We start from the raw sequence: 13,340 nt of genomic DNA, 5'->3' as shown, positions 1-13,340 counted from the left end.
CACCTTCCAAGTTTTTCGCTCCTTACTCGGAATTCGAAGAGATTATGACCAGAGAAAGAGAACCCGACCAGACGCTTTCAGAGAAGAAAGCGACTTGGCGTTTTATATCCCTTTCCTCCGGAGCTCACCGCTAATTGGACTGTCTCCCCTTTGTTGGACCCTCCAGTTTCCAGACTGTCCACCAACACAGTCCTCCCACTGTCCGGCGGAGCATCTCTGAAGGATTCTAACGATAGTCGTAGAATCTTTTGCGGAATCAGCCTTTGAAGCGGCCTCAGCTAGTCTTTGCCCGGCATTTGCTTCCGCTTGGGTCTCAAAATCCATTTCCAAATGGGCCAAATAGCTCAGTCAGGGCATTCTGGACGGAGTTCCATCCGGACAGCTGGCGGAACTTGCCAACCAGATTTCCCAAGCTGGTGAATATCTGGTCTCCGCCTCCCTGGACGCCGCGTCTTGTGCGGCTCAGGCGTCCAGCAACGCGGTTGCCATCCGCCGAACAGTTTGGCTTAAGGCCTGGCAGGCGGATTGGTCTTCTAAAAAGTCCCTTAGCAGCCTGCCTTTTCAGGGGTCTCGTCCCTTTGGTTCTAAGCTAGACCAAATAATGAAGGACGCTACAGGGGGCACGAGTTCCCTTCTTCCCCAGGCCAAGCCTTGATGCCCTCCTCCTAGACATTAATTTCGGTCTTTTTGGCGCTTCGCGGCATCAAATTCCTTCTCCCAGCAGCAACAGAGCCCACAAGCCCGTCAAGAGAAGACGACGGTATCCTTTAGGCCCACTCCTTCCTGGCGTCCTCGCTACTCCCAGGGTAGATCCTCCAGGTCCAGGACTGGAAGAACCACCTCTGCATGACTCTCGGCTAGTAGTCAACCCACCTCCCAGGCTGGGCGGCCGTCTCCACTTCTTCAGGGACGTCTGGATCTCCTCGGTGGAGGACGCATGGGTCAGGGAAGTTGTATCCTCGGGATACAAGATAGAGTTCGTTTCACGACCCCGGGATCGTTTCTTTGAATCCCGACCTCCAAAAGACCCTGCTCTAGTTCCGGGTTTCTTCGCAGCCATCGAGTCTCTCTTCAAAGCCGGGGTAACCGTTCCCGTCCCAGAAAAAGAACGGTTCAATGGTTCACAGGCTTCTCTTCGAATCTCTTTGTACCGGAAGAGAACGACAAGGTTCGTCCCAGTCGGGATCTCAAATTGCTGAACAGGACGTTTCGTCTGAGACATTTCAGGATGAAATTCCCTCGTTCAGTAATCGCTTCCATAGAGGCTCAGGAATTTCGGTTTCAGGCTCCCGAAAGTCTATCCATCTTCCCCGACACTCTAGCCTTTGCGGGTGGCTCGTCAACAGGAAGTAGTCCCGTCTTGTTCTTTCTCCGCGCCTCGTATTTCTGGGCATGTTCTTCGACACTTGTCGGACCAGAGTCTTCCTTCCTGAAGACAAGATATCCCTCCTTTGTCGGAAAGTTCGCTTGCTCCAGGGTTCTCGGCTCCCCTTCTTTCCGATGGACCATAAAGGTCCTCAGGAGGTTGGTTGCAACATCGGAAGCGATTTTCCCTTCGCCTGTTTCATTCAAGACTTCTTCAGTAGGCTATTCTATCACAGGGGGACAAGCCTGTCTTCTCCCTGCATCGTCCGATCCGGCTATCTCCCGGGTCAAACGGTTCCTCGACTGGTGGCCGAGGTCACTTCTCTTATCCCAGAGCAGATCCTTCACAGCATATCCTTCCTTCCAGTTTCCTGGCAGGTGGTGACGACAGCCTGCCCGGCTGAGGCGCGGGGCTTTGTCACCTGTTCTTTTCAGGGTTGTTGGTCGGCGCAGGAGTCCTCTCTGCCGATCAATGTCCTCGAGTTCCGGATCATCTTTCTCTCTTTCCTTCACTGGGTAAGGATTCTCAGGAGCCTGCCAATTCGAACCCAGACAGACAATGCCACAGCAGTGGCATATGTCAACCACCAGGGGTGGACTCGGAGTTCTCTGGCCTCGGCCGAGGTTCCAGGATCCTACTTTGGACAGAGGCAACGGTCCTGGTGAGATCCACAGTGCATTTCCGTGGCGTGGACATTTAGGCCGCCGACTTCCTCAGCCACGAGGGTCTCGCGGCAGGGGAATGGTCCTTACTTCAGGAGGTCTCCTATCGGATTGCTCTTCGATGGAGGACTCCGGAGGTGTACCTCACGGCGTCCTGATTGAACAGGAAGATCCCTCGGGTCGTCCCAAGGTCCCGCGTTCCTCTCGCAGTAGTATTGGCACTCTGGCCATTCCTTGATCGCAGTTCGTGCTCCCTTATCGGTTCCCACCCCTTCCTTTGCTTTCCAAGCTGTCGAAAAAGATCAAGGCGGAAGGGGTGCCGGTTATTCTGACATCCCGGATTGGCCCAGGAGTTCTTGGTTTGCGGGGATCGTCAACCTTCTCGCGGACACCCCCTGGCGCCTTCCAGACAGACCTGATCTGCTGTCTCGGGGTCCGATCTGCCACCCGAATTATCTGTCGCTCAGTTTAACGGCGTGGCTGTGGACACCATAGTTCTAAGAGCGTCCGGTCTTTCGGCCCGGATGAGTCACACTATAATCCATGCTAGGAAGCCTTCGTCTTCCAGGATCTACTATTGTACATGGAAGGCTTACTTTCGTTGGTGCGAGTCCAACCGCTTTTCACCTATGTTCTTCTCCCTGCCTTTCATTTGGTTTTCCTTCAGGCAGGACTGGATTGGGGCTTCGATCTAGTGCCCTAAAGGGCCAGGTTTCTGCGCTCTTCTTCTTTTTCAGAAGACGTTATCTTCTCAGCCACAGGTTAAGACCTTCCTTCAAGGAGTAGCCCTCTCTGTCCCCCCGTACAGAGCCTCTGTGGATTCATGGGATTTAAAGGTTGTGTTGGACGTTCTTCGGGGTTCCCCCCTTTTGAGCCTCTCAGGGAGTTTTCCCTGTCAGTTCTATCTCGGAAGGTGGCTTTTCTAGTGTCCATCATCCGCCGCGTTTCCGAGTTGGCGGCCATTTCTTGCCGACCTCCTTTCTTGTTTTTCCACCAGGACAAGGTGGTCCTAGGCCTCCGCCTTCCTTCCTTCCCGAGGTGGTTTTTACCTTTCCACCTCAACGAGGACATCGTGCTACCTTCCTTTTGTCCATCTTCGACTCATCCTCTGGAGCGATCGTTGAACATGCTGGATCTCGTCAGGGCAGTGAGGATCTCCCTGGCTAGCACGGCCGCTTTCTGAAAGATGGATTCTCTTTTTCGCCATCCCTGATGGAGCGCGTAGAGGCCTGCTGGCTTCCAAGGCGACTATTGCTCGCTGGACCAGAACGGCAATTTTGGAAGCTTACCGGGTCAAGAACAGAGTGCCCCCCTCCTGAGATAAGGGCTCACTCTACCCGGGCAGTCGACACTTCCTGTGTGGTAAGTCACTGGGCTTTCGCCCGACGGCTTTACAAAGCGTCAATCTGGTCTTCCATCCATACGTTTCGCTGAACTTTACAAGTTCCATACCTATGCTTCGGCGGATGCCAGCCGGGGCAGAAGGATTCTGCAGGCGGCAGTGGTGAGTCCTCGGACCTGATGGAAGTCTGTTTTCCCACCCCAGGGACTGCTTTGGGACGTCCCATGGTTCCTGTGTCCCCCAATGAAAGGCGATAGAGAAAACAGGATTTTTGGTTGCTTACCGTAAAATCTGTTTCTCGGAGCCTTCATTGGGGGACACAGCATCCTCCCAAGTTGAACAGCTCTGTTTACGGTTTACGTTTGGGTTCTTTGAACACTCTTTGAGTGTTTGAAACTGTTAATCTGTAGAGCGCCGTGGAATTTGTTGGCGCTATATAAATAAAGTTTATTATTATTATATTATTCTTTCTCTTTTACACGTTGCTTCTCCTAATGCTTTCTCACTAACTGAATATCATAATTCCTGTCGGTGGGGTGTACACTGCAGAGGAGGAGCTAACTTTTTTATTTGCATAGTGTCAGCCTCCTAGTGGCAGCAGCATACACCCATGGTTCCTGTGTCCCCCAATGAAGGCTCCGAGAAACAGATTTTACGGTAAGCATCCAAAAATCCTGTTTTTCAATGCAAAATTGACAGGAATTGAGATGAGACGCCATGTTGCGTTTGCAGAGCCCCTAATGTACCTAAACAGTAGAAACCCCCCACAAGTGACACCATTTTGGAAAGTAGACCCCCTAAGGAACTTATCTAGATGTGTGGTGAGCGCTTTGACCCACCAAGGGCTTCACAGAAGTTTATAATGGAGAGCCGTAAAAATAAAACAAACATTTTTTCCCACAAAAATTATTTTTTAGCCCCCAGTTTTGTATTTTCCCGAGGGTAAGAGGAGAAATTCGACCCCAAAAGTTGTTGTCCAATTTGTCCTGAGTACGCTGATACCCCATATGTTGGGGGGAACCACCGTTTGGGCGCATGGGAGGGCTCGGAAGGGAAGGAGTGCCATTTGGAATGCAGACTTAGATGGAATGGTCTGCAGGCGTCACATTGCGTTTGCAGAACCCCTAATGTACCTAAACAGTAGAAAGCCCCCACAAGTGACCCCATATTGGAAACTAGACCCCCCAGGGAACTTATCTAGATGTGTTGTGAGAACTTTGAACCCCCAAGTGTTTCACTACAGTTTATAACGCAGAGCCGTAAAAATAAAAAATCTTTTTTTTTTCCCACAAAATTTTTATTTTTCAGCCCCCAGTTTTGTATTTTCCCAAGGGTAACAGGAGAAATTGGACCCCAACAGTTGTTGTCCTATTTGTCCTGAGTACGATGATACCCCATATGTTGGGGTAAACCCCTGTTTGGGCACACGGGAGAGCTCGGAAGGGAAGAAGCACTGTTTTACTTTTTCAACGCAGAATTGGCTGGAATTGAGATCGGACGCCATGTCGCATTTGGAGAGCCCCTGATGTGCCTAAACAGTGGAAACCCCCCAATTATAACTGAAACCCTAATCCAAACACACCCCTAACCCTAATTCCAACGGTAACCCTAACCACACCTCTAACCCTGACACACCCCTAACCCTAATCCCAACCCTATTCCCAACTGTAAATGTAATCTAAACCCTAACTGTAACTTTAGCCCCAACCCAAACTGTAACCCTAGCCCTAGCCCTAGCCCTAATGGAAAAATGGAAATAAATACATTTTTTTAATTTTTCCCTAACTAAGGGGGTGATGAAGGGGGGTTTGATTTACTTTTATAGCGGGTTTTTTAGCGGATTTTTATGATTGGCAGCCGTCAAACACTGAAAGACGCTTTTTATTGCAAAAAATATTTTTTGCGTTTACCACATTTTGAGAGCTATAATTTTTCCATATTTTGGTCCACAGTCATGTGAGGTCTTGTTTTTTTGCGGGACGAGTTGACGTTTTTATTGGTAACATTTTCGGGCACGTGACATTTTTTGATCGCTTTTTATTCCGATTTTTGTGAGGCAGAATGACCAAAAACCAGCTATTCATGAATTTCTTTTGGGGGAGGCGTTTATACTGTTCCGCGTTTGGTAAAATTGATAAAGCAGTTTTTTTCTTCGGGTCAGTACGATTACAGCGACACCTCATTTATATCATTTTTTTATGTTTTGGCGCTTTTATACGATAAAAACTATTTTATAGAAAAAATAATTATTTTTGCATCGCTTTATTCTCAGGACTATAACTTTTTTATTTTTTTGCTGATGATGCTGTATGGCGGCTCGTTTTTTGCGGGACAAGATGACGTTTTCAGCGGTACTATAGTTATTTATATCTGTCCTTTTGATCGCGTGTTATTCCACTTTTTGTTCGGCGGTATGATAATAAAGCGTTGTTTTTTGACTCGTTTTTTTTTTTTTTTTTTTTTTTTTTACTTACGGTGTTTACTGAAGGGGTTAACTAGTGGGCCAGTTTTATAGGTCAGGCCGTTACGGACGCGGCGATACTAAATATATGTACTTTTATTGTTTTTTTTTAAATTTATTTAAAGAAATGTATTTATGGGAATAATATTTTTATTTTTATTTTTCATTATTTAGGAATATTTTTTTTTACACATTTGGAAATTTTTTTTTTTTTTACTTTTTTACTTTGTCCCAGGGGGGGACATCACAGATCGATGATCTGACAGTGTGCACAGCACTCTGTCAGATCACTGATCTTACTTACAGTGCTGCAGGCTTCACAGTGCCTGCTCTGAGCAGGCACTGTGAAGCCACCTCCCTCCCTGCAGGACCCGGATCCGCGGCCATCTTGGATCCGGGTCTGGAGCAGGCAGGGAGGGAGGTAAGACCCTCGCAGCAACGCGATCACATCGCGTTGCTGCGGGAGGCTCAGGGAAGCCCGCAGGGAGCCCCCTCCCTGCGCGATGCTTCCCTGCACCGCCGGCACATCGCGATCATCTTTGATCGCGGTGTGCCAGGGGTTAATGTGCCGGGGGCGGTCCGTGACCGCTCCTGGCACATAGTGCCGGATGTCAGCTGCGATAGGCAGCTGACACCCGGCCGCGCTCCCCCCGTGAGCGCCGCCGATCGCGCTGGACGTACTATCGCGTCCGTGGTCATAGGGGCCCACCCCACCTCGACGGGATAGTACGTCCGATGTCAGAAAGGGGTTAAAAAATCTGAATTGAGCCTATAGCTTTTCTTTACCCTTTTTAAAATCCTACATACACTTTCCATGTTTGAAGCTGTAAGTAAAATTACAAGTTTGCCTTGTTTTTGAGTCTGGGAAACTTGCGTGTCCTTAGTTTTGTGGAAGTGGTAATGCAAAATGCAGTTGGCGGCCACACACTCAGAGTAAAGTTGGGTGATACATTGGTATGTTTATGAAGAACCAGGTTACATTTTAGTTACTCTGACCTAATCACACGCTCCTATAATGGTCGTCTTATTCTACATTCACCTAGCCAGCAGCTCAATCTGTAGCAATTACTGTATATCACCATTTTAATTAGAACAGACTCATACTTAGCCTGGTTCTTCATGTCCTATAGACAAACAATCATTCATCCCTCGTGTTCTCCACAGTTGTGAACGCAGCACACTCATTTTACAATGGTACCACAACGTTGCCAATATCCGAGGAGGACAGGACTCCACGTAAAAGAATCAGCAAGACCCTTAACATGACGACAAATCCAGAGGAGAAGAGGAAAATTATTGGTGACACCTTTGTAAAGGTGTGTATATGTCGGCGGCCTATAGATCAGTGTAAGACACTGGCAGACATCTTAACGAGCTTTTAATGATCATGTAACCCTGACATTAGTATGTACAGTAACCTATACATACTATACTTTGATTCTAGATTGCCAATGAAGTTATTGGTGAAATGAACCTTAACCCTGATGAAGTTTTCCTTGCACAAGGCACGTTACGACCAGATCTGATTGAAAGTGCGTCTCTCATTGCCAGCGTTAAGGCAGAAGTTATTAAAACTCATCACAATGATACAGAACTCATCAGGAAGCTGAGAGAAGAGGTAATGTCCGTGCACCTGGAAATGACCAATTCATTTAGGCTATTAATGATTCCTTGTCTACAAGTAGCATAGTTATTAGTTTCAGCTGTTTGTTAATCTGTGCCTATGGGACTTAATAGATATGTTTAACCCTTTCATGATTTGTGCCGTACATGTACGGCACATGTCGGGTCTCCACCTTTGATGTGGGAGCTGGCGCTGAACCCATATCTTTTCCGGCACGTCGGCTGATTTCAACAGCTGACATGTGCCCCAAACAGCCGCGGGTGGAATTGCGATCCACCCGTGGCTGTTAATATGTTGACTGCCGCTGTCAATCTCTGACAGGGGCATTTAACATGATCACGCCGGAAGTACGTCACTAATCCCGCCCATCGGTGCCGGAGTCACATGACCGTGAGTTGCCAAATGGGTTGGCATGACAACCCAGGGTCTGCAGGAGACCCCTGTGGTTGTCATAGCCAGATAGCTATGAGCGCCGCCCAGCGGTCGGTGCTCCTAGCACATGAGCATTTCTGCTACACAGAGAAGTGTTGAAGACCTGCTCTATGTAGCACAAGCGATAGGCTGATCGCAGCCTCTAGTTTCCCAGGACTATTGAAGCAGCCAAAAAGAAGTTTATAAAAATATATAAAACAATAAGCATGTATAAAAGTTTAAATGATCACACACAAGCACGCACGCACGCACGCACGCGCGCACACACACACACACACACACTTTTGCCCAATTCAAAATAAATAAAACCATTAAAAAAATACACGTTTTGGGAGATTCTGAATGCGGTGATACCAATCGATCAATATATATGAAAAGAATCTGATTGGTAAACGGCGTAACGACAGAGTCAGAACTCCAGAATTATGTTCTTTGGGTCACCGCAACAATCAGATCTACCCCAATGTAATCAATAAAAACATCAGCTCGGCACGCAAAGAATAAGCCCTCACCCAGCCCTAGATCCCGGAAAACAGAGACCCTACAGGTCTTGAAAAATGAAGCCAATTTTTTTTTTTTTTAGCAAACATTGGATTTTTTTTCCCGCCTCTTAAATTAAAAAAAAAAAAAAAAAAAACCTATACACGTTTTGATATCTACGAACTCAGAATGACCTGGAAAATCATTTTGGCAGATAAGTATTAGTGCTTGGTCTACATGTTAAAAGAAAAAAAAAAAAAAAGGGGAATTGCACTTTTTTCAGTTTCCCCACACTTTGATTTTTTTCCCCCTGTTTTCCAGTACCAATGTTGTCAATTAAAAGTACAACTCATCCCGCCAAAAACAAGCCCTCACATGGCCTTATTAATGGAAAAATAAAAAAGTTATAGCTCTGGGAAGGAGAGCAAAAAAGAAACCGCAAAGACGGAAAAGGGCCAGGGGGTGAAGGGGTGCACTTTACCTTCTGTGTGGCCACAAATAGTTTAGGTTCATCCCTGTATATGGATTTCACTCCCAGGCAATATTTCTTCTTAGCGCTTTTGTTTTTTTTCCTCCCTTTTTGTCCAAGATCTCTTAATTTTTTGTATTTTTCTGACTAACTAGTGTTGTTTTTTGCTGGGTGAGTTGCAGTTAGTGTAATTCCAATTAACTTTACTATACAACTATACAGTGTATGGGAATGGGGGGGGGGATTTCCAAGTGGGGTGAAATGGTGAAAAATATGCATTTTCAGTTTCTTTACAGTGTTTATTGCATGGTAAAAATAAAACTTGTATTTTTTTTTTATTTAAGTGGTGAAAAAATTAATTCAGAAACTTGTAAAAGGAAACAGAAAATAAAATTCCCTCGCCATTTTCCGAGACCCATACATTTCTTACTTTTCCATCAATGGAGCTGTGTGACGGCTTGTTTTTGTTGTGGCAAGCTGAATTTGTTTTCTCCTACGCCTCATTGGGGGACACAGACCGTGGTGTATGCTGCTGCTGCCACTAGGAGGCTGACACTAAGTGATCTATGAAAATTCTCTCCTCCCCGGCAGTATACACCCTCCTGCTGGCTCTCAGCTAACCAGTTCTTGCTTCGTGTCTGTAGGAGGCACACGGGTCTGGTTCAGACCCCAACGTTTTTATTTTATTTTTTACTTTTCTGTAAAATTTTATTTTTTAATTAACGGAGTGAAGGGGGCGACGGATCCCTTCATGGTTTCAATCTCCCCCGAATCATCAACAGGCGAGCATGGCGAGTATACCTCCCCATACCCTTTCCTGCGACGTGGGAAGCCATGCCTGATCTCACTTCAGGGGCGACGGTTCCTTCATGGTCCCGATCTCCTCACACCAGCAGCAGGCGAGCACATGGAGTGTCGCCTCCATGTATCCTCTCCTGGAGCCAGGCCTATTGCCGGACAACTGGCCCTGTCCACAGAGGCCCTCTCTATGGCGTCCGAGCAGCCCCCACTGTCGCACCACTGTGAAAGCGAATGGCACAAGGAGGCGAACGATTCCTCTCCACTTCTCTAACAAAGGGATGATGGATTGAGGTTTATCCCTGCAACGTTCACGCTGCAATACCTGACCTGCAGCAGAACAGTAGAGTGCGCGCGCTTTCCTCGGCGCTGAAACCAAGTCATCGCTGCGGCTCCATGCCGGGACGCGCCCCGATGGTGAGTGGATCCAGTCAGCGGTGGGCTTCTGCAGCGGGATATTCACATGCCGACAGGCAGCCTCAGCTTCCCAGTGGCCCACCTCTCTGAGGTAACGCTCCGGCCGGCTGCAAAAATTTAGTCCCTGGCTTTGGCCGATGTGTAGGCCGGAAGCTGTGCCCGCACTAAAGCGGCTCCGCCCACCTTTTCTGGCACTTCTTCCCTGGCACAGGAGCGATCGCTTCCCTCAGCAACGCTGGTATTGCTCACGCCGGCTGCAGAGATTTAGGCCCCAGCTTGGGCCTATTCATGGATGTCACGAGGCTCCGCCCACATCACGTCTGTTGCTCCGCCCCCCGCAGGGGCTATGGTTTTGGATTAAAGGGGCACAACGACTCTGCATCCGGGTAAGGAAGTTCTGCTCTTTTCCCCTGCATCTTCCCCCTGTCCTTAACATGACCAGTATTTCCTGCCACATGACCAGTATTACCCGGTCTTAAAGGCGCATGACCAGTATTCCTGGTCTTAAATGCACATGACCAGTATTCCTGGTCTTAAAGGGAACCTGTCACCTGAATTTGGCGGGACAGGTTTGCGGTCATATAGGTGGGGTTTTCGGGTGTTTGATTCACCCTTTCCTTACCCGCTGGCTGCATGCTGGCTGCAATATTGGGTTGAAGTTCATGCTGTGTCCTCCGTAATACATCCCTACGCAAGGCAAGATTTACTAAACAGGCGTTTACTACGGAGGACATAGAATGAACTTCAATTCAATATTGCGGCCAGCATGCAGCCAGCGGGTAAGGAAAGGGTGAATCAAACACCTGAAATCCCCACCCATATGACCGCAAACCTGTCCCGCCAAATTCAGGTGACAGGTTCCCTTTAAGGGCACATGACCAGCATTCCCTGGTCTTAAGGGCATATGGCCAGTCCGAAGCCGGTCACCGTAAATGAGCTCAGGAGCCTTCCGCCGCCAATCCTAGCTTATCCCAGAGTACCTAGTTCCCTGAGTGGGTTTCGTCACTGCTGCAACCCATGGATTCTCTGACAAGAGATTGAGTCCGTCCGTGAACCCTCTGTGGCTCGGAGTGCTCGCAGGACCAATATAGATGTCGCTTTCCTTCAAGTGAGCCGTCGGCTAGCAGGAGCCGTAAGTTTTCTAGAAACGTACACAGAAAACGGAAGTTTCATTTCCTGATCCCTCACCAATGATTTGCTGAGAACAAGTCTCTGAATATGGATCGGATATTGCCTTGGTTCTGGACTCACCAGAACTTCAGAAAAGGATGGATTCGCCTATTTATACCATCAACCAATCTCTGTAGATTGACAAGGACTTCGTTTCTACTCTAGATCACGCAGCGCCCCTCATGAGGAAACTAAACTCCCTCGCAGAGCATTTGCCATTCACCCGGAGAGGGAGCGTCCTGATAAGCGATCCACTGGACAGAAACCTCTGCAAGCACCGTATCCTTTTTCCGCCAATATGCAAACATGCGGGGTGTTCCCTCCACGTATTCCCACCTAAGACGTGAGATGCCATGCCTGGTCTGATTTTTTTTTTTTTTTAAGGGCGACTGGTCCTTTTAAAGGACACAGATCTCCCCACACCAGCAATAGACGAGCACATGGAGTGTCGCCTCCATGTATCCTCGTCTACAGCCAGGCCTAACGCCGGACAACCAGCCCTGTCCATCCAGGTACCTTAACTCTGTGGGTGTACAGAGGCCCCCCTTTTTGGCATTCAAACACACCCTCTGCATCTCCACTATTTAGCACATGATGCAAGAAGGCGGACAATCCCTCTCCACTTCCCTGTTAAGAGGATGGTGGATCGAGGGTTCATCATTTTATCTCCGCACCGTCAAAAGAGAGCGGCGATTAGTAAGAGACGGTTTTTCCTAACCTTCTGCATGCAGCCGCGCATTCTGCCACTTGGCATATTAACCGGGTAGAATCTCCAGTGGTATACGTACCAGTATCCCTACATGATGGGTCATCAATTAAAAATACAACAGACTGTCAGATAGCAAATCTAGTTCGTTCCGTCTTGCGGCCTCCAGTTCAGTGCTCTACCCTTCCTTGGCCGCCACATGTGTTGATAGAGCAATGGTCTCTTGGTCAGAGACCTTATCTATGTTGATTTCCTATAGACTCAACTAGCAGTGGATCAGTTGTCCAGGACGGTCTAGATCTACGGGATCTTGGTTCCATAATGGGGACCGAAAAGTAAGATCGACCCTGAACCTCAAACTTCTACCAAGCTTGACAAGGTCCCCCTTTTTGAGGATGATCCTGGAATCTTCCAGAAGTTTGGTGATTCACTCTTGAGACAAGGCCGTGGCCCTTTTAACAGGGAGCTCGCGCACTTGTTCACTCATCCCCTCATTCCATTCGATTTGCTAGGAGTGTTCTGAGGAAAATTGGTGATGACAATGGAAGTGGTTTCCTTCGCTTCTCTCGTTTTCTGCAGGTCAATCAGGCTTTCGGAGGGTAGTCTCTGAGCTCCTTCCTTATCCAGAGAAGATCCTTCCTCCCGGTTATTAGTGATTACCGATGCGAGTCCTCTCCTCCTGATCATTGTTCTGGGGATCCAAACAGTACAGCTAGTTCTACAGCAGATCCACTGCCTTCTGGCGGGTCACCCCACCCAATTTAATCGGACAATCACACGTCTGTGCCATACGTCAATCATCTAGCAGATACCCACGGTCAGGCGTAATGGCCGAGGTACCTCACGTTCTCTGTTGGGCCACGATCTATCATTTGGTGATCTCGGCACTACACATCTCAGGTGTAGAATTCTGGGCGGCGGACGCCTCATGTGACTGGGAACTTCACCCGGAAGTCTTCCATCATATCCGTCTTCTCTGGAGCACTCCAGATGTAGGTCGGATGGCATCCAGACTGACCGCCAATGTACTCTAGGTTCATGGTTCGGCCTCCAGGTCCAAAAGCCATCGCAGTGCATGCTCTGGTTCTTCCATGGTACCAGTTTCCTTCACCCCTCTTCCACTACTTCCGAGATCTTTTCGGAAGCAGGAAGGGCCCCAGTGATCTTGGGATATCCGCACTGACCATGTCAGGTTTTTTCTCGTTTGCTGAACTAGTATTTTTCCATCTTATTGCAACAAAACTGCAAATATGGACTTTCTCGCAGGGAGTTTTCACATGTGGTTCTTCCCTATCGCATACAGTTAAATCTTTGGGACCTTAATGATCCTGGGAGTCTTAAGGTACCGTCACATTAAGCAACTTGCCAACGAGGAACGACAGCGATCCGTGATGTTGCAGCGTCCTGGATAGC

General features: G+C 48.2%; 1 protein-coding gene across 1 annotated transcript in view; it reads left to right on the top strand.

Annotated features, from left to right (window-relative positions):
• Positions 1-13,340, top strand: part of GMPS (guanine monophosphate synthase) — a 57,663-nt gene that overhangs the window by 26,449 nt on the left and 17,874 nt on the right. The window contains exons 8-9 of the mRNA XM_069727457.1: positions 6,996-7,147; positions 7,276-7,449. Of these exons, the coding sequence (XP_069583558.1) occupies positions 6,996-7,147; positions 7,276-7,449 (326 nt within the window). The remainder of the gene's footprint in view (positions 1-6,995; positions 7,148-7,275; positions 7,450-13,340) is intronic.

Source organism: Ranitomeya imitator, chromosome 5 (genome assembly GCF_032444005.1).
Source record: "Ranitomeya imitator isolate aRanImi1 chromosome 5, aRanImi1.pri, whole genome shotgun sequence".
NCBI classification, from domain to species: Eukaryota; Metazoa; Chordata; class Amphibia; order Anura; family Dendrobatidae; genus Ranitomeya; species Ranitomeya imitator.
The sequence above is the reverse complement of the archived record's forward strand: the minus strand, read 5'-3'. Positions and strand labels throughout refer to the sequence as shown.